At 33.7% G+C, this 27,192-nt stretch overlaps 1 protein-coding gene across 1 annotated transcript in view; it reads right to left on the reverse strand.

Annotated features, from left to right (window-relative positions):
- Nucleotides 1-4,044: 4,044 nt before the first annotated feature.
- LOC149570726 (disease resistance protein Roq1-like) overlaps nucleotides 4,045-27,192 on the reverse strand; it is a 48,665-nt gene continuing 25,517 nt past the window's right edge. The window contains exons 2-4 of the mRNA XM_089817259.1: nucleotides 6,803-7,211; nucleotides 6,138-6,752; nucleotides 4,045-4,728 (exon numbers count right to left, since the gene is read on the reverse strand). Coding sequence (XP_089673385.1) covers nucleotides 4,045-4,728; nucleotides 6,138-6,752; nucleotides 6,803-7,211 — 1,708 coding nt within the window. The remainder of the gene's footprint in view (nucleotides 4,729-6,137; nucleotides 6,753-6,802; nucleotides 7,212-27,192) is intronic.

Raw genomic sequence — 27,192 nt, forward strand, 5'->3', positions numbered from 1 at the left:
TGACCCCCATATCCAATGCCAAAAAAATTTGAAAAATGAAATCCTCTGAAAGAAAAAGTACACATCTAAAGCCAATCCTAACCTCTCTTAAATAGAATAGGGACACAAAGATCTTGAGCTCTAATACCATGTTGAAGTTGATTAAAGTTCAACCCCATAACTCCTAAGAATCACCTGCATGCAAACACCTATCATAGAAAGAGAGAAGAAAAACTATGGAGGCCAGAATTGCTAGATCCATACATGAGACATCCTTGATGAGCAAAAAGAGAAATTTCTATAATCAAAAGTGAATGAGTGTTATAATTACAAAGAGAGATCATCCTTATAAAGGAGATCAAAACCCTAATAGGTAACTAACCTAGGTTGCATGATAATAATTAATAAAGGAATTAATTGTTATATGCCAAAAAAAGTTTAGCTTAAGCAAACTAGAGATAATAAGTGACTTAATAATTAAATCAATATGATATAATTAATAAGAAAAAAAGTTTATTACTCTAACAACCATAAAGTGAGCATGTTCTAGAAAACCATATGTTTACATAATTTATTTTATATGCTTCATTGTTTGAACTTTCATCTTTGTATATTTATTTTTATATTAAAAGTAGTCAAAATGGGGGTTGACATGAACACAAAAAACTCAGTTGAACATTAACTGTAATTCGTTACCATTAAATTAACATACCCCCTTCCTTAATATATAAAACCTCTAAACTTAAGTATTTCTATATCTAAAGCTACTATAGTTTATAGTTAGCAGAATATCACAATCATATATAGACCTAAACCATTTGGGCATTAAACAAGTCCAACAAGTACTAACATAAAGGGCCCCATGGGTCATATAGTAAAACCTTATCATAAAAACACAAAAAAGAAGAAGAAGGAACCAGGAGCTAACTCCCCTTCTTATCTTTATTTGGGATCTCCAGTAAGAGACACATCCAGTGATCTACCAAGAAGCCATAGAGAGAACGCATGGTCTCCCTATCTTTAGTATCTTTGATCTCCTCCTTCCCATCCTAAAGAAGGGTAGTGGTCATTGAATGCATGACACAAACACATAAATTTGTCACCCTCTCAAACTTGTCCTCCAAATCCTCATTCTACTTGATTAAGGTAGTGATGGTTTCCTTGATCTTGGATAAAGCATCCTGCATTGGTGGATGACCATCAAAGGTTTTCTAAGGCAGGGAACTATCTCCCTTATGATTATCTCCTCCTACATGTTCCTTGAGTTGAGTCCCCCCATTCTTAGTAGTCTCTAGATTATGAGTAGCTATGTTTAGGTTTCTAATTGTTGAGCTAGCATATCACTAAGCATTTTTGAACTTTTTCCAAACTTTACTTGTTTACTAGGTATCAGATCAAGTTTCTTAATCTCATTTCTCAAACCAACAAATTCAATTTCTAGCTTGAAATAATTTTCAATTTTAAGCCCATTTTTAGAATTCACAACAACAAGTTTCCTCTTAGTCTCTTCAAGTTCAAGTTTCAAGTTAGTAATAACTTCTACTTTATTTTCACTATCTTTCAAAATTTCATTACTTGAAATGATTTTGCAAACAAAGTATTCCAACTGCATGTTTATCATCGTCTACAATCTTAGGTATTACCTCAAAACTCATAGTTATTCAAACCATCTACAATCTTAGGTATTACCTCAAAAATCATATTTATTTTCTTTAACCTACTAATAGCTTTCAACACACATACACTAGTTTTGCTTCAAGGTCAACATTGTCCTCTCTTTCACTGCTTGATTCACCATTGCTAGACTATGTTGAACAAGGTCCCAAAGCCAGACAATATTTCATCATCATCAAAACCACAACTATTAGTACTTTCATTTTTTATAACTAAAATTTTGTTTTTGTTAGCAAATTTCTTTGACTTATAATTAGACAATTTCTTAAAGTCATCTTCTTTATCTATATTAGCATTAGGACACGTAACAAAATTGTGACCATTTTACCATAGTTAAAGCATTTCATGGGTGATTTCTTCTTATTAAACTTTTTGATAACTTGAATTCTCCTCTGTGGGGCCCATATGTGTGCATAGGTGTTCCCAATTTTGTCTATACTCCTCTATTGGCTCCTCTCTCATATACCATACAAGATTTGCTAAAAATTTTAGTCAGCCAAGATCAAGAGACTTCATAAAAGCATATGAGAGATGAATACCAAGGAATGATGTAATAGAATTAGTAGAATTGAATATACATAGGAGACCCCTTGATCAAATAGGCGAAGGTATTACACACAAGGTGGGAATGTGACATTGTGCCATGTTCACTAGAGGTGGATCACTCACCTAAGGTGGAAAAGTAATGGTGACACATCCATTAAATATGGATCACCATCCAAATGTAGAAAAGTGATAGTGTAACATGTCCATTAAAGATGAATTGCTCGAAAGATGGAAATATGATAAAGTAATAAATCCAGCAATGAAGGGAGTCTCACTCAAAGTTAAAAAGTGCTAATACCACTAAAAATACGAATGTTCCTATATGATCCCTAAAGTGTTTAGAATATTAAAAAAAAAGTTACTAAATACAATAATTAAGCACACAATAGTAATAGTAACTCCTATAGAAAGATATCAACACCTTACACCCATTCACATTCACAGGTAATCCTTAAAAACAAACAAAATTATAAGAAAAAAAGAAAGCACAACCAACTAGAAAATAGAAACCTACACACAATATGATATTCTGAATTTAAAATATAATCTTTAATTTATGTGTTGTGTGCCTCAAGACTATCTTTTAACTAGTAACCTATCAACAGCATTACAACTTCTTAACCAGCAGACCATTCCTCCCCCGATCTCCTATAATTCCTCTTCACAGCAGATCGAGCCCAATGGTCCTTCACACCCGCAGATGCTACAGAATAGAGTCTAATCTATCTTCTTTGACAGCTGCGACTTATATCCTCAAAGCTAAGCACTTACAATAAATGACCTTCCAAATAATTATAACAGTTTTAAACCTTTGAATGTATATACTTCAGAAAACTGTGATCCTTTAATTGTCTACCTAGACAAAATCAATCGACAGACTGTGCTACGGCTCTTGAGCCCCCTTCAATTTTCTGCATGCCTCTAACATGGTTTCAATATCAAGATAAATGGCCTTTCCTACAGCGTCAATTTTAAGAGGATCTCCCAACTCTCATATCAGATGAAGAGAAGAGGGGGAGAAGAAAATTACAAACCTAGAAATCATATTAAACTTCATGAAAGATTACATTTGTTTGTCTGAGCTGATGCTCTAATAAACTTCAGAGACTATTTTATTCTTTCTTAACAAATGTTATTACAAACTCGTAGCTTCTTACACCTCTAGGCTCCGTTTGGTTGGGGAAGATGAATTTCTAGCATAACCAGGGTATCTTATAACCAGGTTTTTGAAAACTTGGTTTTGTGGTTTGGAAAGCCAATGGTCCGTTTGGTTGACACGGAAGATGAATATACTGTGGACCCCACAATATTATCAAAAAAATTGTCATAAAATTCAAAACTTGGTTTTAATTTCAAATTCCACATTTTTATTGGAAGAAAGATCTTCCAATTTTTGACCAAAATTGGAAGATGAAATTGAAAACCAGGTTATAATTTTAATGAACCAAACGCCCATGTTTTTCTGCAAACCTGGTTTTACCCCTGATAACCCAATTTTGACCCTCATCTTCCAGCAACCAAACGGGGCCCTATGGAACTAGACACTTGAAAGACTGAAAAGAAAAATGCACAGTCGCTCGAATTACTTTGCATGGGATTGCAGCAGCATATTTCAGTTTTATTTTGATTTGTACGTGGAGACGAGCTAGTTCAGACTCTGCAATAAATTTTATTTTTCTTTCTACTTTTGAAATTGAATAAACAGACCACTAATTCATTGATTATATAGAGTCTTTCGTTCTGGGCTGATCGGCGCTTAGTTCTTGGCACAGATCTTAATCATTATATTATATTTTCAGCTTTTCATTTTCAAAAAAAAAAACAATTTCAGTATATATAGACGTCCTAGAGCGTTGAATTTATGTGTTTCTTGTTTCTTGTTTCATCTGTCTTGCTAATTGCTTCTCCCATATCTCTGAGAAGGCTGTGCATCATGAATTTATCATCGACTATGGTTAAGAGCGATTTGAGCTCAAGATTTTTTATAGCTGCATGAGGATCCCAGTTCATCATTTTCCACTGCCGGATACCATGCTCTGTCTTTTTTCCTATGTACAAGCGAGCGATATCCAAGAAGATGTTTTTCTCTTGAAAGGTTAATTTATCGTAGGAAAAAAACCTGAGCTCGTTAAATATTTTTTGATGGCAGATGCTCTGCGGTGTGTTCAAAGCTTCAGTCCAGCATTCAGGATTGCCCACCTTGTCGCTCAAGAATCCTCCCACTATTTCCAGAGCCAGCGGCATTCCCCCAATGCTTTTCACAATCCTTTCGCTTTGTTGGGCATACTGTGCCTTGTGTTCTGGACTCAAAGATGCATGCAAGCTGAACAAAGTCAGAGCCTCATCATACTCCAGTCCCTCCATCTTGTAAATTCTACGTATCTGTGCCATGTTCAACACGTGCTTATCGGGGGTTGTAACAATTATTCTGCTGCCAGGGCCTGCCCGGATTTCCTCTTTTAGAATCTCCAGCTGCTTGCTATCGGCAACGTTGTCTAAAACTACGAGGATGCGCTTCAGAGCGGAATCCTGTTTTCAACAATCACAATTACAAGTAACCCTAAATAGAAATCGAACATTTTATGGAAGAAAGAACCGAAACCAAAGTTCTATGACATGGACAACATTAATTAGCCCTTGGTAATTCGATAAGAAATTGTTCTAATTGTTAAGAATCGATGCACGAGCCTCACTATCGTGCGCTACTTTTATTCATTTAGTTTATTATAGTTTAATAACTTATACAAAAGAGATTCTTCATTAAAATTTTGGTTTTTTAATTATTCAATTATAGATTAATATAGTATTCAATGTAATTTATCCAGTTGAGGTTTGTGTGTATGAACGAGAACTTCAGTTCCTGTTAGCATCTGTTTATTGAGATCTCCTTGGTAGTGAATCGATTAAGGCTGAAAAAATCTCATAATTGAGGGATAATGTAATCTTTTCTTTGAATCAGAAAGAAAGTTGTTTATTTTTTTGTGCTTTGAGTTATATGTTTTTTGGGATGACTTAAATATCATATACTAAAACTTGATTCTTAAGTTCAGAGTGTTAAATAGTCAAAATTGACTTACTTTTTCTAAGCTTAATTATTTCCTTAGAGTGTGATGTTTAAGGATGTGTGTTTCTAATTGCATGTGTACACAAATCATTTTTTTTCCCTTCTAGTTATATTTACTATTAGATATTTGTTGTTAGAGTGTGAAAACAAGAATCATAATATAAACGAAGATTGCAGCTAATGTTTGAGGGGAAAATTTGCTGCAGATAAAAAAAAACATATTTATAAGCTGGATATAGCTGCAAAAAGATGAATTTAAGGTTTGGAAGTCACTACAAAAGTGCTAAAATTGTTGAAGAAAGTGAGGTGGGTCTAGATTGTTTATTTCACTGGTGAAGATAGGATAAAAGGTTAACAAAGAAAATCTGAGTTTGATATGTGAAAAAAAATGATGAAGAAAAGAGATGTTACAAATCATTAATCAGAGATGGCAGAGATGATAAGGCAGTGAGGAAAATTTGAGTTTGATAAATTATAAAGATTGGTTGAAAAAAGAGATGTTAAAAATCAATAAGTGTAATTCTGAGATGGTAGAAAAGATAAGGCAGTGAGGAAACAAAAGGATCGTTTGAAAAAAGAGATGGTTCTCTGAAAAAAATTGAGTTTGATGTACATGAAAAATACTATTTAAAAAAATTGTTAAAATCCAATGAATATAATACAGAGGGTAAAACAGATAAAGAAAAATATATTTATGAAAAGATTTGTGAAAACATCTTTTTTATTTTAAAGAATTAATAACTGTTAAAAACAAGATCCAGGAAAGCTAAATTTGTTGGAGAAGGAAAATAAACTTTCAAAATCAACATCAGTACTATCACATAGAAAACATTATTCAACTCTCGGTAATTTGATAAGAGATTGTTCTAATAACCTGTGGCACCACTAAACGTCCGTCTTCGGGATGCATATCCTTCCTGCAGTACTTCCTCGAGCGTAAATCTTTCATCAATTGTTTTTGCAATTCCTTTAGCCCGTCCCTGTGCTGCCACTTGGTACTGATATCGAAAAGAAAACAATATGCATCAAAATCTTGTATCATACGGTTGAAAACGGCTTTGGCAACTGTGGTCTTTCCAAATCCATCAGGTCCACATATACCCACTTTAAGTACATCCTCTTTGTTGTCAATGTTGAGCAGCCTTATCACTTCTTCTATCCTCTCGAGCTGTACATGATGCTTTGGTAGCTTTTGATATGGCAATTTACCCAATTCCCCGACAACGTCGGAGACGACCCGTCTCACAAGCCTGCCTTCGTATCCATATGTGCTCTCCAGAGTCCACCCGTTGATATCGGAAACTTTCTTCAACGACTCCCCCCACTGCTCGATCATCGAAACTGGATATCGACCCTTACGGATGTGCTCTTTTAACGCCTCACTGTTTGGGTTTCTCTCACATTCTGCTCTGGCTAATTTGCTCTCTGACGTCTCAGCATCTGCGATTTGTTCACCGGGCGCTTTTGATTGGGTGTGCGCGTGTCGAACCTGGTGCGGGTGAACCACGCTGACGAAGCATAATTCCTACTAAAGATGACGATGCAGATAGCGCTATCCCCAATTGCACGCTTCAAGGCCTCGTCAATACACTCTCCCTTTTCCATGCTTCTCTCGTCCCAATAAACACTTAGCCCTGCATCAGTTAAAGATCCATATAAGTGGTCCACAAAAGTTTTCCGAACGTCGGTTCCTCTGAAGCTCAGGAAAACATTGTGTTTCTTCGGAGAGGCTTCTTCATAATCTCTTACAGAGGAATTCATGATGACTTGATTCTGGGCAATGTTTGAGCAGAATGAAAAATGGTGTTGGATGAATTGCACACTTCGACTCGAAATGCTCATGAAGCAATTGCTCAGAAAAGAATAATCAGACGAACGGAGTGAAAGAGGACAAACCGTTAATCTGAGTTTGGCGAGTATAATCAAGAGCTTTTGACGAGCTTGAGTCCTGTCTTATGTGGTTAGTGAAACATATTGCAGTCTGTTAATATTATAAAGTATTAAATGTAAGCGTAAGAAGGATATTTTTGGGTAAATTAATTGAGAAATAAATAATTTTAATGAAATTTAATAAGTAATAATGATTAGTTAATCTAATATAACAATGTTAAAAATGTAATTTGAAATAATTAATTAGTGTATTAAATAATTTAATTGTAATAATGTAAAGATGAAAAAGTGACAGAAAGCATTTAATAAAATAAAAAATACGGTGAAGAGAACTTTTTCTTTCAAAATAAACTTTTACATTGAACAATTAAATTAATATTATTTTATATTTCTTTTTTTTTTTTTGATGGAAACAACCCGATTACATAGATATTGGCATCTTAGCTATTACATAGCTGATTACAACATTATGAGTAAGCGTATATCTAAACCAAAAGCCGGTCGAACCTAGGCCAATGTCAATCATACCATCATCCTCATCAATTGTGCCCAACCAATTGAGCTACAACCCTTTGGCTATATTTCTTTTTTATACTAAGTACAAAATTAGTTTTTAGTATAAATTTGATTAGCTAGGCAAAACAATAGCTCTTGAATCAAGATACACAACTAAAAAATTTAAAGAGTCTTTCATGAAAATACATAATGTAAAATGTAATTCTACCTAAACAATAGTTTCAAACATGCAACACTTTGTCATTCCTTAGGATGATTGTCCCCTAATTTTCAATTTGATTTGTAATGTATGCATGCACTGCAGAAATTTGTATATAAAGAGTATTAGAGAAGATTAAATGGTGCAATAGAACCAGATCTCGGTCTGCAAGTTTTAAACCGCACCTATTATTTATTTAATTTTTAAAGCTTTTCATCCACACCTATGAGTTTGAATCCACCCCCATTTTTCTTCCAGCATAATGGATGAATAAAATAATGTATCTAGGGGAATACCTGACTACTGGCTTTATCCACACCAGGGAAGAAGAAAAAATGAAAACACATACACTGTACAACTGAAATCTTTATGGCATTTTTTGAGACGAAGGGGAGGAGGTTAAAGATTTGTGATTTGAGAAAAAATTGTGGCTTATTCTAGTTAACAATACGCCTGGTTCGAGACTAAAAATATTAATGCGCTACACAAGTAGCAAATTGAATGGTGGTTTCATTGTCTTTGTGTGAAAGCAAATCGAATGCTAATTAATATGTATTTCCTAGACTACAATCATATTCATACAGTGTCAATCCCATTCACTGCCCATCGCAATTTCAACTTCACATCATTATAGTGTAAGGAAGCAAAGGTGCACGAAATTGCTTCCTACGCTAATCTTTGAGAGGATGATTATGCAAATTCAACTAACTATTGCAGAGATCTCAAGAAATGCATAATAACATAATCAAAATAACAATGAACACATAACACAATGATTACCGTGGGGAAACCCTTCTGAGAGAAAAACCCCACCCTCCAAAACTTGCACAATGTATTATCAAACCAAGATGATTACAACACACTTGCAATGCAAGTTCTTATAGGAGCACATCACCACAACGAACTCAGAGAGACTCCTTCTAGCACCAGTCTTGCAAACTGAACTCAATTACACAAACACCTCCCCAAGCCCTCCTTTTATAGTGATTTTACAACTTGGAAACCACTTGTGGTTTTACAAAACCATGGGAAAAAGTACCATGCCACATGTTACCCATTTTTGACATTTACATTTCCAATATGGAAAAAACAACCAAGTTAAAATAATAATCCTGTCCACAATTTTGTCTCTTAGTCTAGACCCCCATAAAAGTCACAAAATGAGTCATCAAGGCTCTAAAAATGACCTACCTATATTCTACTGTGGACAAGACTCATTTTTGACAACTCATTAACCAATTTCCAATGTATAAACAAGTGGAAAACTTCCACAAACAAATTTTGGGATTTTCCAAAAGAAGATTGCAAGGTTGAGAAACATGTTTTCAACATTCTCCCACTTGTCGAACACCTTGCAAGAGTCAGGGGATCCTAAATATCATGGACTTAATTGCTAGGGGCTGAGAGGTGCATAGACTATGAACACCATCTGAATTTTTTTGTGCTCACGAGCTTAGTTAATGCACCAGCATCATTCACCAAAGTCTCTACCTTTTCCAGCTTCACCTTTCTGTCCTCGATCATATCTCTCACAAAATGATATTGTACATCAATGTGCTTGGTCCTCGCATGAAAATTTGGGTTCTTCGCTAGGCAGATAACACTTTGGCTGTCACTATAAATTGTCACTGCACCCTGTTTGAACTCTATATCTAAACACAATCTCTTTAGCCAGATAGCTTCTTTCCAGGCATGAGTAGCTGCCATATACTCTGCCTCAGTAGTGGACAAAGTGACCACAGCCTGTCGCTTACTCATCCAACTAATTGCACTACCAAATAATGTAAACACATATGCATTGGTGGATCTTCTTCTAGCCCAGTCTGAATCCACATAGCCTTGAATATCCAAGGAATGCTCATTTTTTGTTACATGAAAACATATTGAAAACTCTGAGGTACCCCGCAAGTATTTGAAAACTCTTTTTACTACATCCCAATGTGCTCTTCCTAGATTAGACATATAATGAGAAAGTACTCCCACTGCTTGGGCAATGTCTGGTCTTGTACAGACCATAGCATACATCAAACTTCCAACAACACTCTGATATGGTACTCGACTCATCTCTTCCATCTCCAATGGGGATGTAGGACACTGTGAGCTAGAAAGCTTTGTTCCCATAGTAACAGGGACACTCAATGGTCTTGAATCCTGCATACTAAACGTTTTCAAAATAGTACCACCATACTTACTCTGGCCTAGCCAAAGCTTTCTATTCTATCTATCTCTTATAATCTCCATTCCCAGAATGTGTCTAGCTGCACCAAGATCTTTCATTTCAAACTTTATCAAGAGTTGAGATTTTAACTCTGCAATCAATCATTTTCCTTTGCCAATAAACAACATGTCATCGACATACAAGGCAATAACCAGGAAACCATCGCCATCAGATTTGAAATATATACAGTCATTAGATTTAGATCACACAAATCCCAAACTCAACACATATGTATCAAACTTTTGGTACCACATCCTAGGACTCTGTTTTAAACCATACAAGGATTTCTTCAATTTACAGACCAAATGACTTTTACCTTTCACAACATAGTGCTCTGGCTGTGACATGTAAATTTCTTCCTCCAAATCTCCATGAAGGAAAGCAGTTTTCACATCTATTTGCTCGATCTCTAGATCATAAGCTGTTGCAATAGAAAGCAAAAATCTAATGGATGTCATTTTGGCTACTAGAGAAAAAATCTCACCATAAGAGTGTTTTTTTATAATGAACAAGAAGAGTGTTTTGAGAAACATAATATAATAATCTATAATTAATAAAACTATCCAATTTTTTAAATTTCTAAAATGTGGTATACATAATTCAATTATGTTGCACTTATCAGATTAGTTATTGGATAAATAGTTAATTTTTTCAATAATCACATAAATATAAAAAATATCTTAGATTTGTTAATCAATATAATATCTTTGATTTTATTGTTTAATAAGTTATCTTAGATAGAACTTCTATTTTGAGATTATTTACTTATGAACTTTAAATAAGAGTCAATAGTTAAATACTTTTAAGATAAACACATGTTTCAAAATTCTATAGGAGGTATAACCATTTTTTAGTTGCAATACTTCCCTTAATTTATTAACAATTTTTAATTTTGAGAAAAGGTAGTTCTCTTGCAAGATTGTTTACATATTTACGCCATATTTAACACTATTAATTAAAATCGACATATTGTTTAGTTTTTAAGATTTTATTCTAATATGGTAAAAGGATTATTATGTTATTTGTGCAATAGATTAGATTTGCTTTTTAATTAAAAATTCAAAATATTTTTTTTAAAATCAAATGTTGTCATAATTGAAATAAAAGTTGAAGCACTTACACATGAATTATTAATATACTAGAATTTCATTTTTTACTCTTATTTTAAATCTCGGTAATTAAAAATATATATAATAATTTAACTAAACGAGAACCAAATATTTTAAACATACACATTAAATAATAAAGAATAATTTGATGTAAATGAAAATTGTTTTCTATTTCCCCTTTTGAGTGATACACATCGAAGCTCAATCTTGCTATTTTATTTGCCTTGACTGTTTCAGATAGAACTTATTTGAATATTTGAGATAGGACTATTTAAATTTATGTTAGGGCCCGTTTGGCTGTGGGAATAGGAATAGGAGAATAGGAATACGTATTCTGGAATAGAAAATGGAGCTACGTATCCCTGTTCACTATTTGGTTCAGCCAATATTTGATGGGAATTCGCGGACCCCAAAATTTATGTTTTCTAAAATTAAAAAAAGTGAAATAGGAATACATATTCCAATCACACCTATTTGGGTGGAATTGCAAAACCCCATTTTTGGACCAAAATTGGAATACGTATTCCTATTTTACTTCGTATTCTAATTCTGTTTTGGTGCATCCAAATGAAGAATTCAAATTTTTTTAGATTCTTGGATATTAAATTAAAAGTCATTGGATCAAAGCTTCTTTGGACTTTGTACAAAATAATTTTACAGACTTCCAAAAATACGTTGGATGGTCCGTTGCTCATTTTTAATTAATCTGTCCTACATTGAAACATGCCTAGGACAGTACGTCGTTCATATTCAATTTATCTGGCGCACCCACATCGGGAGGGCACTTTCTGTGAATTTCCCGAGGAAAGGATTGCAGTTACCGATGGCCCGGTCGTTTATCGTTTTCCTTAGATTTAAGATATAATTTGATTTTTCTTAGATTGAATCCGATGAAATCTGAGACATTGAACAGTCCGTCAATTATTGTGAAGATTATTATATGATTAGTCTCCGTTTATCTTCCAGGCCAGTTTTTTATCAGATTAAGACGCCATTAAAACTACGCTTGCTTCCATGTTAGGCTTTGCTTATGAAAAGATTTTAGTCTCTTGTTCGCCAACATGGTTTCGTTTTCTCATTATAAGTTTTCCGAACAAAAAAAATTCCTGTCCAGAACCAAAAAAAAATCATATTTTACCGAGCTTAAGAGGAAAGGATATCAGAAAAAAAATCGTAGACTATTTGATCGAATTCTTAAATGCTATGGAAATGAAATAATATGCGGCCATTCTTAAAAATCAAATATTAAGGAAAATGTTAGATTTATAAATTGTAAGTTAAATTTGATTATTTAATATTTTTAGTGTAAGAGTCAATCTTTAGTGTGTGATGTTTATAGCCAAGGATCTCATCCTAGCCTCTAAATCTAACTCTCTTAATCTACTTCAATTCATCTTTTGATTAGATACATTATTCAGATTTTACGTTGATCTTGAGGAGTCATTTTACATTACATATTTATTATTTGAATCTATGATAATTATTACTCTAATAAAGATATATCCAATTTGATCTATCAATGAAAACCTCTAGCATACATTTAATGGATTTGATGATTTTGTTAGTGAAAAAAATAAAATTAAAACATTTATTTTTTAAATAATAAAATAATTAAGAATGACTAGAGTGAGGAGTCTAGTTGAAAAGGGAGTTCAATCTTCATTATTGCATGTGAAACCATTAGAGTAGAATAGTCAGACTTGAAGGGGGGAGTTTAACCTTCTTTCTCTTGTTTGAAATGGGGAGTTCAACCTTCTTTCTCTCATTTGAAATGATGCATTAGACTTCCCTCTTAAATATCTTGTAAATAATAAAAAATAAAAGCACTATAATTTGGCTTTTCTATTCTAACCTTCTTTGCATATGCATAAGATTAAATCTAATCAATGGATAGAAAGAATTAGTAACTTCACTTAGTAGTTCTTATGATAAGTCATTTATTTATATTATTTTTATGGTTCAATTATGAAAGAGAGACAAAAATCTGCTTGATTCAATTTAACTCAGATCAACATAAGATGGTTACCATAAGATAGTTTTCCATTTACAATTTTATTAAAGAATGAAAACTTACTACATAGGATGAACATTAAGAATAAAAGTATTATTTATATCATTAATTAAATGCTTCCTAAAAAAATTTAGAATAAATAAGATGTGAGGTTTACTTGTTTATCCAATCAAAAGATTTAGCTTTTATCTATATAATTTGTTCTCTAAAATTTAATTATATTAATTTTTAATTAATAAAATTTAAAAATTAAATAATATTTATGTTAATTTAAAAAATAATAATGTACAATAAATATATATACAACATATCAAAAGACAAACAATAAACTAAAAATAAATAAATTTTAGAATTGGCTTTCTCAATTTAATGATTGAAATCTTAAGTAAAATTGAACAAGATAATCTTTTTAAAAAAAATATTTCTTCTTAAGATACGAAAAATTGGTCCATCCATGTTCAAACTAGATATTGTATCACATATTGACAAAGACAACTTCAAGTATGGACTTTCATGTTTAGGCCCATTTCTAAACTAAAAAGATAAATAAAAATGACAAGAAACGTGATAACCTTCACAAAGAAGAAGTTTTTGTGAGAGGGATAGATGAAGGTGGTGATAAAATAAATACCCTAGATGTAAAAGTAAAGAATATATATTAGCTAAATTTCAGACTATCCATGAACACTCAAACATGGGTTTAGAGGATCTCAACCACCAATATGATCACTCTTGACCAGAATCTAAAGAAGAAATTAAAAATATTTACACTTGAGGTCCATGAGAATCAACATTATCTTCTTTCTTTCTATACAAAAAAAAACATTATTATGGTTCTTAAGCTATCTTTATCTACAATCTGGAAATTAAGTACTAGAAATTATACAAATGATGAATTTTCAAAAATAGATAAAATATGTCATGACCACAACAATAACATACATCTAGAAATTTTTATACAGTTCTTGGCTCCTTACAAACCTTGATTTTTCTTTAATAAAAAACACACACAAGAAAATTATTGAACAAATGGACTTGTTCACATTAAAATTTTGTAATCATTTATTATCACCTCAAATTGACTTCATTGGTCATTATAATACCCAAATGAAATTATAGAAACTCAAAGATACTTAGAAGGGTCCAAGACATGTTTTCTTTTATCTTTATAGAAACAATGTCTTTTTCTTAAAACTTCTTATTCGAAAAAATGGAATATGTGAAATGGGAGGATAAAATCTTAGAATGGAACCTCTATTTTCAATTTATTGTTGAGCTTTGATTCCATACAATAGATTTTTTGGCAAGAAAGGTTTGCAAACTATATCATGATTATGCACTTGGTCACAATGTCAACCTCTCTAAAAAGTTTGTAAATTATTGCAAACTTTGTAGGATCTTAAAATTAATGGCATTGAATTATTTCTTGAAAAGGAAACCCTAAAAAGGGCATTAGTATCAACTGTTAGGGGTTAAAGGTGAAGAGGAATCATAAATCTTATGAAAATGGATTTATACTCTTTCCCAAAAAATGGGGATTAAGTGGTAAAACTTATGTATAGCTACAAGTACTACACTCTCAAGGGTCATTATGATGTTTTTCATATATACCATTTTCCTCTATTAACTCGTTTAAAGAACTAGAAAATAATTATTATTTTTCACATTTTACCCAAGAAGCTTTGAATTTCAAGGTGGGGGGTGGGTGTGTAATGCTTTCCTACATCGAGCCTTAGTTCACTACCTTTATCAATTAAACTTGTATAAACCTCCAAGATATAAACCAGCCCAAAGTTGAACCTTATTATTGCAAGGCTTACTAATTTGAACTTTACCAAATCCCCATGTTATTTCCAAAAATAATCTTAGGGAAATGTGGTTTGGGAATCAATTACCTCATAAGACCCCTAGAAATAAAGTGAAACTAAACCCCATCTAGTAAAGATAAAAATTAGAATCCCAAACTATCATGAAATAAAAAGACAAGGGCTTGGCTAAGGAGTTTAGAGTTGTGCTGAAATAAGAAAATGTAAACATAATAAGGTCTTTTGGAGGTTCTAACTAGAAGAAGGGGAAGGATAAACTTAAAGTCGCATGAAAACGCCTAAAAGAAGAAAGGAAGACCTAAAAATAGAAATGGTTAGGATGAGGGTGGTGATGAACAAATGAAGATAACTACAATTAAAGTATAAAGATGAGGTTTGTTAGAAATTTTGAGGTCAATATTTAAGAGAAAAGTACATTAAAGGGAAAGATGAAGTAATAAATATAAATTGGAGCTTTGAAAGGGATCTTACAAATTGTTCATGAAATTAATTGAAAATAATTTGACCTAACATTCAAAAGAACCATATGCATATCCCTAAAATTACTTCAACTCCTATTAAAGAGGATGCTTTTAAAACCAATTCTACTTTTGTAGCTTGGGATTTCAACTCACCCTTGAAACTACATAAAGTAACAAGAGAATGAAAAAAAGTATGTTCAGGATAACAATGATTATCAAAAGGAAGAGAAACAATTATAGTTAATAAAGAGAGATAATACGTAGCTTAATATGTAGTTAATAAAGAGAGATAATACGTAGCTTAATATGTAGTAAAAAATATAAAAATAAAATAGATAACTTGATGTGTAAAACAGAGGAATTGCTTGTTGGGATGCATAGAGTTCTCTATATATTCGTTAGATTTTGTGTAGGAGGATCACAGCAAGAGGAAGATAAATCTAGAAGAGAAGATACACGGAGTGAAAATAAACGGTGAAAAACTATGAAAGGTGAAGGAAAACAATGAGAAGATGGAAGTGGTGCCGTGTCGAATGATAGATTGAACAAAGTTACTGGCAATTATAAGGTTCAATTTTGGGCCAGTTTAGATCTTGAAGGTTAATACAAGTATAATTGATAAAGGTAGTAAATTAAGGCTCGATGAAGGAAAACATATCGTATATGTTGGAATCATTGCTTTTCGGAAAGCACTAATCTTCTAGTGCCTTAGAAACAAACCGGCTTAGAAAGGTGATTAGATTTTTCAATTAAGATAATCCCCATATGAACAAGGCAAGGAAGGATTGCATACCGTGAAGTAAAAGGTGGAGACTTCCACAGGGAAAGTAATTCTGCGCCAGAACTAGAAGGCCTCCATGAAGAGTTCAGCTCCGTAACTTGTACAAAACCTCTTTTGACGAGACGTCCATCGTTAATTCCTTCACCAATACAAGGCGGTTTTCACTCAAAGGGCGCCACAGCAGGACTGCGCCTCAACAGCAGAGGAGAAACGCCACGAAAATCGTACAACTCAAACTTCTCTGCTCCCTCAATAAAAATCATCTTATTTTTAGTAGGAGCGAATAAAACTGTATCATTCTCCTTCTCCGCTCTTCATTTCTCTTGCTTAATCTCTCACGATTTGGAATTGCACATGTGCGCGACTTCCTGCAGACAATGAGGTGACGAAACATAATTTGTGCTAAAGATGACAATCCAAAATAGCGCTATCTTCAATTGCCCGCTTCAAGGCTTCGTCGGCGAGCTCTCCCTTTACCAGTTTTCGTTCGTCCCAATAAATTGTATAAGTTCGAGATGATATAAATAATCCCGAATTTTTTTCCTAATTTCAATTCCCTTGAAAATGTTAAAGATGGGGATGCCAAAAGCGCGGCTTATATCATCAAATTGCATCCTTGATAAAACTGCTGCTTTCCCTTCGCTGCTCGTCTAAAAAAGCGTTTATCCCCGCGTCTCCTTCTCCAGCTGCGGAGGATGATAAAATATCTCAATGAAGAACATCGGAGGATGATAAAGCGACATCATAATGTAGACTTTTGGAAGATGATAAACTGACACCTATGAATTTTAGATTTGCGAGATCTCCAAAGTAACATAGGGCAGATAATATTAAAAACGTCACTAGATTTGAAGTTTGGGATTATATCTCCGCAGACGACGCTTACATTTCCAAGGGCTTCTGGTTTTGTTTTTTCGTTAAAATTAAGTATACAGACTATTGCCAATCAAAATTTTGGAATTCTGTGTATTATTGCCATTTATCAAATAATTTGCAATGCAATGTCTTGGGTATAGTTTTGTCTTGGCTATTTTTGCGGCCATAAATTCTCCATAGTTAGTATTACAAGGCACTAGTTAAACAATCGAAGATTTGCACCGCGTTTACATGGGCACCAACGCTGTCACATCAGATTTGACAGCGAATGTCACATCGTTTTCCCCGCTCTCGGAGGGCCGTAAACATATTTTGAAATAGTGCACTTTTAAAATATATCGAGGTAACTCTACTTCAACTTATTTCTAAAACATCAAGCATTCTTCAATTACTCATCAATATTTGGAAATTTCTAATTATAGAGTTGAAAATATGTAAGTGTATATTTGGCTTTTGACTTTGGTGTTTTTTTTTTGAATTATAAATCGATTGATCAGAAAAAAGGTTACAAAAAGGAGAGAGGGGAAGCATCACCCCACCAAGTCCACTAAAACAAGTAACCACTAACTATATATAGTCATCATAATATAGTAGTTTTCGAATGCATAATACAAAAAAAGGAGAAGCAACAGTCAATGAAGAACATCGATGTGATCATCAACCCAGGTGGTCCATCCTTGATGCCCCTCCATCCAGACAACTTTTTTCCTTTCCAAGACAAGTGTGAAGAGTTCCAGCTAATAAAAAAAGGGCCTCTAGTTTCTCTAATTTCATTAATGAGCTTTTTAAGAGCATTGTCAAAAGCATCTTGGTTATCAGCTATACTAGCCCATTGGAGACCATTGTTCATTTCTTAAATAAACATGGTAGCATGGCCATCACGAAGAATTCTTTCCAACTTTCATCTTTCAAGCCGCATCACACAACAAACTTGCGAGATGATTTTAAAACATATGAGTTTTTTAGAAAACCCTGTAAGAACTCTTCCATTACCTTGAAATTTTTCCTCATTTCTGAAATTCCAAATGAACCAAAGGATGTATGATGAGAGAATATTCTAGAAAAGATTATCATCTTTTTTAAGACCAAGAATAGAACCTGTAATAATGTCAAATGTAAAAACATGTTGAGTTAAAGATAAGCCAAAAAGCCACCAAATTTCTCTAGCAAAAGAACGTTCAAAGAAAATATGTTTCATAATTTCAGGCATGTTACAAATAGTGCAAGTATCATAGGCACCAAGATTAGTTTTAATAGGCAATCTATCCAACATCAGCTGCCACCTAAAACATTTAATTTTGGGAGGGATAGGAGATTTCCAACATTTGCTGAAGATTTTCCACCATATGGGGGTATCGACATTAACATGCCATAAGGAGTTCAGATGATCCAAGATTTGAAGATTTATATTGAGAATCTTATATATGCCTTTGGAATTAACTTTGGGAAGGAGGGAACCATCACCCTAATGAAAGATGAGGCATCTATAAGAGTCCACATCCATGAACCAAGGAAGACTAAGAGAGGAACATGCACTTTTAATCATATTGAAAGCCCTTTTATGAGAAACAGGGATATCAAAATTGCAGCTAAGCATTTCCCAACTAATTAGATTATCATTATCAAGAATGTCCATAAAACACTTGATACCTTTATTCTGCCAATATCTAGTAGAACATCCTTGAGTTAGGGCAAGAGGTTTTTCGATGTGGTGAAGGTTCCACCAAATAGATCGTTCACCATGAAGAGAATTGTAATTATCAAAACTAGAGTTATAGATGAGTCCACGAACGTGCTCCCCAGCCTTTCAAATAGATTTGAAGACCAAAGTACCCTTAATCGAAACCATGAAGTAACCAACCACAAGATTGCTAAAAGGGAGATTCTTCCAAGTTTTGGCCTACTTAGAGACACCTCCCTGAATATTATTTCTAATGAGAACTTTCCATGGTTCCTGACCATCAAGGGCCTAGAAGATCCATTTGGCTGCTAGGGAGATCCCTTGAAGCTTGAGGTCCTTCAAACCCAACCCACCTAGGTCTTTATCCACATGGCAGCAACTCCATTTAACACTATGAGCCTTTCTTTTCCCTCTCCCATTAGACCAGAGAAAGCTTCTGACAGCTTTCTAAATTTCATGAATTTGATAATTACTAAACATCTAAGTAGAAGAGTAGTATATGCTATAAGAGGAGAGGAGTTTTTGACAGACTTGGATCCTTCTAGCAATGGAGAGCACTCTATTATCCCATTTATTGAGTTTCTTAGTGACTTTCTCCTTGATCCAATCCCACATTTCTTTAAGAGAGGGGGGGAAATAGAGAAGGGAATTCCTAAATATGTCACAATTTTATGAGGACCCCCCCCCAAGAGAAGCCAAAGTGTTGAATCCAGATAGGGAACCATCATTCCAACCAAGAAGGATGGACTTAGATTTAGAAATACAAGCACTTTAGGCCTTCTCAAAGAAATCAAGTTTAAGGGTAAGGTTATGAATGTTGTGATTAGATAGCTCTAGAAAAAGATAAGTATCATTAGCAAATTGGATATTAAGCAACTTAGAATCATCAAGAAGAGTGATACCATGAACCTTAGAAGAAAGGGTGTTGTCCCTAAGAAGATAGAAGAGAGCATCGAAGGAAATAACAAAGAGGGCAAGAGCCAGAGGGAAACCTTGCCTAATAGATTGGGAAAGGCAGATGGGGTGGGATAAATTACCATTAACTTCAATAAGAGCAAAAGCATCTTTTAAAAGGACTTGGATAAATCTACAAAATTCCTCAGGAAATCCATAAGCCCTTAGCATAGTAAGAATGAACTCCCATTCAACTCTATCATAGACTTTTTCAAAGTCAAGGAGAAACATAGCAGCATGTTGGTTAGATTCCTTAGCCCATTCCATAGCCTCCCAACTGGTAATAAGGTATTCTAGGATATACCTCCCTTTGATGAAATTAGTCTGGGTTGAGCAAATAAACTTGGGAAGAATATTGACAAGTCTACAAGCAAGGACTTTAGCAAGAATTTTATAGGAGACATTAAGAAGAGTGATGGGACACCCATTTTTTATAAGAGCTTTGTCACCATCCTTGGGAATTAGCTTAATTATTCCCATGTTGATGGAGTTTCCAAGAGTGCCCAAATTGAAAGCCTCTAAATAAAGTTCATGAAGATCTTTAGCAATCCACTCAATATTAGCCTTAAAGAATTCTACGAGAGACCATCAAGGCCAAGAGCCTTGTTATCTTTAAGAGAATTAATGAAATTGATAATTTCTTGAAGGGAAATTTCAGATTTAAGAATAAGGGCATCATCCTCTAAGATTTCCTTAGGAATAATACTTTTTCATTTTTCACGAATTTCTTTGGAGGCATTATCATCTTGTGATGAAAAGAGATTCTTATAGAATTCCTAAAAGGAACAAATGATATCCTTAATGTTAGTGATATCCTTTTTATCAACACAAATTTTGTCAATCTTCTCTTTATCCTGCTTTTGCTTCAAAAGATTGAAGAAGAATTTTGAACCTTTGTCACCCTACTATAACCAGTTCTTCTTGGCTCTAACACAAGCACCCCTGACTTTCTATTGTTGGTGTTGTCTTAGAGCATCTCTAGCAAGCGATACTTTTTTAGAGAGATCTAGGGATGTGGGATTAAGATGGATTTCATGTCCAACAACTTGAAGTTTTTCATTTAGTAAATTTTCTTGGCCCTATAATCCTTGGCCTTCTTTTGACCAAGAGTCTAAAGAACTTTTCTCCAAGAGTTGACATTCAAGCAAGTATTATGGGAGGCGATTTTGTTAAGTAAATTGAAAGATCTAACCATCTTAATGATGATAAGAGCATATTGGTCATGAAGAATGGAGGAGTTAAGAATGAACTTTTTATTCAAGGAATTGCAATAATCGATAGAATTCATAAAAGAGATAGAAGAAATGATAGGAAGGTGATCATATAGGGTGGCAGGGATGACAATAACAGACAAATCCAGCTAATTAGGGGAGAAGGAGAAGTGATTAGCATTAACATAAAATTTATCAAGTCTTGAGTATATCTGGTTGTACCCTTTTTGAAAATTACACCAAGTATACCAAAGATCCGAATTCTCATATTTCTAACCTTCTAGAGGGTCATAGAGGCTCATTTTCTACTTGAGTTGATCCCAATACACATTTTATGGTGATTTCCATTAGAATGGCAAACCCCCTGATTTATCTTCTTGGTTCTCAATCATATTAAAGTCTCTAGCCAATATCCAAGGGATATTAGGGAGACCGCACAACCATTTCCATAGAAGCAACCTATCATTGGAATCATTAGGAGCATACAAAGAACAAACACCAAATTGGGAACTTTTAAGGTCAAAGGTAGCCCAAGAAACATGGTTACAAGTAGAGGTGTCAAAATTTGAGATGTGTCTAGCCCAACAGGGATTAATAAGAAGAGCTACACCACCTTTACCCTTTTGGTGAATAGTGAAAATTTTGATAGCATCTCTTCAAATACAATCTAGAGCACCATTGAGGAGAAAGTCAATCGCCTTAATCTCTTGAAGCATTAGAAATTCAGTGTTCTTTTGACTCATCAAAAATCTTTTGACTATAATTTTTCTATCAAGAGACTCAAGTCCCCTTATATTTCATGATTAATAGTGATTAATATCACTACTAGAGGGAACGATAGGCTCTCTATTCTTCTTCTTGTTTTTAGAATCAAGAGGTCTACCTTTGTTTTTCGAAGAGTTAGGTCCCATTAGAAGGTCCTCTTCATCCTCAAAATATTTGGGTTGAATATCTCTAGATTGAGAGTAATTTATACCATAGATATCATTAATATAGGATCCCGAATGATCCTAGATTAATTTATTTATAGGATCTGATTTGGTATAAATCACCTCAATATAGGAGCTATCATCTAATTCATTTAAAATAGAGATAGTAGGGCTGGGAGTGTTATTATCAGGGGGGTCCCTGTATCTGGAATAAGGTCAGGTGGTAATCTAACCACATTTGAATTATTATTTCCATTAACAAGGGAAGCACACATAATAACATTCCCAATCCTACTATTAAGATCAACTTGTTTCCTCTGAATCAAAATAGACTGAATCAAATTATTTTCAATCATAATATTGAAGTTCTCTAAGTTAATACTATCATTATCAATAGCAGGAACATTTTCAATCAACAAAGTAGGTGAAACCAATGTTGAGAAAGGGTTTGAGTTAAGATTTCTAGATCGAATTTGGTCTAAGGCAAGTTGTTGAGGGTTCTTCCTTCTACACTTTTTATTGTTAATAGTTTGGAAACCATCATTATCAGTTGGAGGAAAAATTTTAGTAAGGGCATTGTGAATAAAGAGATTTTTTTTTTGGACATTGGCAACCTTAGGAGGGAAGGTAGTAGAGGTAGAGAACGACCTCGAAAAAGAGCCAAGGGATGACCCACTATTTTCCTTACTCTTTCCAGGGCTGTCAATGGATTTTTTCTTATTAGGATTATCAGACACAAGAATAGCATTAAGTATGTTCTAAATAGGAGGAACAACTTCATTGTTGGGAGTAGTAGGATTAGTTTCACCTAAATTGGGTTTATGTTTGTTTTTATAAATAATGGGGCAATTCCTCCTAAGGTGCCCTTCCTTTTTGCAGAGAAAACATGCGTTCAACCCTCCAAGGATCTCAATAGGATAGGAGAAGTTGTCACCACAGATATTAAGGTTTAGCCTAAAGGGATATCAACTCTTGGCTTGATTGAGACAAGCATTCTAGCATCCAGGTTTGAAACCAATCTGGTAGTTTCATCCATTCAAATAATGCTACCAAAAGATTCCACTAATTGGGGAAGAAATCACTATAGGAAGGGGGGAACATCCTTAAGGATGACCCATCTTAGGTTGGATAAAGCAAGAACTTCTTCACAAATAGCCTCTTGAGACCAAGCAAGCACCCAGAATGAGGATTTTTGAACCATCCAATACTGCCTTTTTATGGCTTCTAATTGAGACTCGTGGTTGTTGAAGAAAATAACATAAAGCCATTTTTGAATTTGATGATGGAATGAGATCTTAAGCCCTAATTTAAGGTTCCATAAATTATGGAACCAGTCATCCAAGAATTTTTTGGGCGGGCATTTATCAACATCCACACAAGAAAAAAATATCATAGTATCGCTTAACCTAGTTTTCTCCAAGATAATTTCCTTCATCATATCATCATTGGGAGAAAAGATAAAATCTTCCAAGGCAATGGAGGAGTTCTTACCTTGTTTTCCTGGTCCTTCTCCTCCAACCACCTGAAGAAACCTCACATTAGAGGAGACTCCATTGTTGTGTGAAAGTCTTAGCAAGTGGTTGATTTTCTAAAGGGTTATTAGCAACAAATATTGGATTAGCCCCTCCAAACACCATACCAATAGATGTCAAAGGTAAGATATAGGCAGCTATAGCCAGATTAGTGTTTAAAGAAGGCATTCCCACATTAGGGCAACTACATACAGAGCTGTCGGATTCAGACTCCATAAAAGAAAACAATATAGAATAAATAGTCTTTAATTAAGGAGAGAGAAAAGAAAACCATGTGGAGGAGAGATCTCCTCCACAAAATCGTCTTTCTCCCTGAGTCTGTCACATCAAGGGGTTCACAACTGTCTTCCACATTCACTGCAAAAATGCAGTAATTCACTCCAAAATTCGCTAATTGGCTTCTCTTACTTCAAAATACAAATTTTTAATCCTTTTTATATTTCTTTATCTTCTCTTTGATGATTTTTTTTTTTTAAACTTTTAATTATACTTATTGATATAAATTGGGTACATCAAAATAATAAAATAAAATAAAAAATTTTAAAGTTCAAATTTATTACATTAAAATAATTTATTTAATTTTAATTAAGCTAAAGTTAAATATGGAAGTGTATATATATGGTTGAAAATATTTTATATAATTATAAAGTATTAAGTTTGATAAATTTTTATAACTTTTGTATACTTAATGTATCTATATTATAATTATAAACAAATTTAAATTTATATGAAAATGAATTTTTTTCTATTATTTATAATATAGTAATTACCAAGTAATACCATATAAACTAAGTCTAAATGAGGAGTATAGTCAACAAACGATTTGTGGTCCGTACAAATCTTCAATTAAGCATTGAACCATCTACACAAAAATTATATTAGAGCATCAAAAAGGAATAATAACAATGTTTTTAGATGCCCATCCAAGTTGTTCAAGGTAGGGGACCATTATACCACCATAGCTTTAGTTCCTCATCCCTAATCATCATGTTAGGATCCCTCATAATTTTCTTCCATGGAAGTGTAAGCGGATGGGGAAAGGCATTGCTCATTATGCATGGAGTTCTTCCTTTGCTGAACTCCTCTCTACTTCAATAATCACTATTATGCTTTTAGCTTCACAAGAATCAGCTAGTATGTTAACCATTTTGTCCATCCTGGTATTCTTGGTCCTAGGTGTGTACATTGTGGCACTAGTACTAGCAAACTTACATTGTAGAATGCAAGTTTGCCAAAAAATACTAATTTATTTTCCTCTAACAGTTCGATGATTAAGAAGGTGTCATCTGCAAATAGTTCCTTATTGATTTCCTCCTTGTTAGGCAACATAACTCCTCTAACTTCAGGTGAGAGAGACTCATCTCTATGAATGTAATACAGACTATTAGCTATAATAATAAATAATAATGGAACAAGAGGGAAACCTTGTCTTATGTATCTTGAGAAATAGAAGGAATATGATCTTATTCTATTGACTTCCATAGTAGCATGAGCTTCTTTCATTAGGGTGAGTACCATCTTGATAAAATATTTGGGGAATCCTAGACCTTCCATCATCAACTCAATAAAATTCATTCTATTCTATCATATGCCTTCTCGTAGTCAATTAGGATTATTCCTTCTTGTTGCCTAGGATCCATAGCCCATTCCATAGTTTCCCAACATGTAATTAGGTTCTCTAAAATATATCTCCCTTTGATGAATCCAATTTGTGTATGGTTGATAACATATGGAAAAACTTCTTTGAGATGATGAACTAATATTTTTTATAGTATTTTGTAGGAAACATTGAGGAGAGTAATGGGCCTTCAATTCTTAATTAGGTTCTTATCACCTTCCTTGGGTATGAGTTTAATCAGTCCTAAATCAATAACAACTCCTAATGAGCCTTGTTTAAAGCCTTCTTAATACAACATTAGTAAGACTTGCCAAATCCAATCAAGGTGGGTCTTGTAGAATTCCATTGGTATTCCATTTGGTCTTGGGGTCTTATCATTACTCATCTAAGTAATATCTTGAATGATCTCTTCTTTTGATATGGGAGAATTTAATTTATTTTTATCTTCCTCTAATACTCTTTGTGGAATAAGTCCCTTGATTCTAATCCTTTCACCTTCCATATTTATATTTTTCTCTTCTGATGTGAATAATTTTCCATATAAAAATTGAGCAAAGGCTATTGCAATATCTTTGAGAATAATAATTAAATTATTCCCTTCTCTAAGAATTTCAATTTTGGCTCTAGCTTCTTTAGCTATAAGAATCTAAAAGAAATACCTAGACCACTTGTCCTCATGTTATATCCAATTGATCCTTTCTCTAGTCTTTGCCCCTTGAATCTTATCTTTTTGGATCCTTCTCAAAGCATCTCTTGCTTCAACTAAGACACATTGGTGGGATTAATCTTGAGGATTGGATTACAAGGTAGTTTCTACCTCAACTAAGGTGTTATGTAGTGTTGTCTTCTTCCTTCTCATATCCTTAGATTTGTTTTACCTACAGTCTTGAAAAATTATCTCCAACTTTCTATCATGGTGTTCCACCTAGTGAGTACATTTGAATGTGTTACCACATAATGGTTGAACCATCTTATCATAACTGTGGTTGCATTAAGGTCAACATCTTTTAGTTAGGGTGGTGTTAAGTGCAAATCCATTTGACATAGGAACTTCAAATTTTTGGCTATCAATCCAAAAGATGTTGGTAACTATGGGGTGATGATTAGATAATGTAAATAGATATACCCACACATTGGAACCTTTCTCTGACAACTGAAAACTAAACGTATTCTTTTTAACATAGAATCTATCCAATCTACATCAAATTCTATTTTTTCATTTCTAGAAGTTGGTCTAGATATACCTGTTAGAAATAGGGATTATTGGGGGGGTGGGGGTGAATCAGTAATCTACAAACTTTAGTCACCAACTGGATATTATTTCTTAATTTAAACCATACATAAAAAAGTAATAAAGTAATGTTGAACAATAACAATAACCATGCACAAAGATAAATCATAATGTACCATATTTTGTTAACTAGGGAAACCATGGCCAAGGGAAAACCCTGATGGGGATGATACTCACTAGATAATATACTGATATATAAGTTCCTTGTAAGAGGATGGACCCTGTTAGGAGTCAATGAGAAAATTCAGGATAAGGAGTCCTTGTTAGGAGACTTTGAATCCCTGTTAGGGAATTCCAACCCTATTAGGAGTTGTAGTACAATAGATGCAAGATGAGCCCACTGCCCAAACATGCACTTCCAATTACAAGAAGAGCTCACTACCCAAACAAGTAATCGGACTTCCAAAATATAGAAACTTTCTCAGTTCGATCTCAAATCTTGCAATAGCTTCACAAATTTTGCATATATCACTTTCACAAAAGTTTGCATATAGTTGCTCAACATAACTTCTTCAAGATAGCATGATTACACACTTGAATCTGCAAGATGTCCTTTGCATAAATACAATGCCTTTAGACAAATTCTTTTTAGGTTAGCTAAGACCTAAATATACTTTTCCAACTTAGAGTAAACATCTAGGATGTTGGCCCTAATTGGACAAGTAATTATTTTGTAAACAAAATAATCCTTTCCTTCAATTCTATTGTCCCGTTTCATCAAAACACAAATATCTCTGTTTCATACAATCCACACTAACTTTTGAGGTTATACATATCATCATCAATATGTATGCAATCTCCATCTAACTTTGGTAGTCATAACATG

Source organism: Cupressus sempervirens, chromosome 3 (assembly GCF_028749045.1).
Source record: "Cupressus sempervirens isolate cs-2001-9-10 chromosome 3, ASM2874904v1, whole genome shotgun sequence".
NCBI lineage: Eukaryota > Viridiplantae > Streptophyta > Pinopsida > Cupressales > Cupressaceae > Cupressus > Cupressus sempervirens.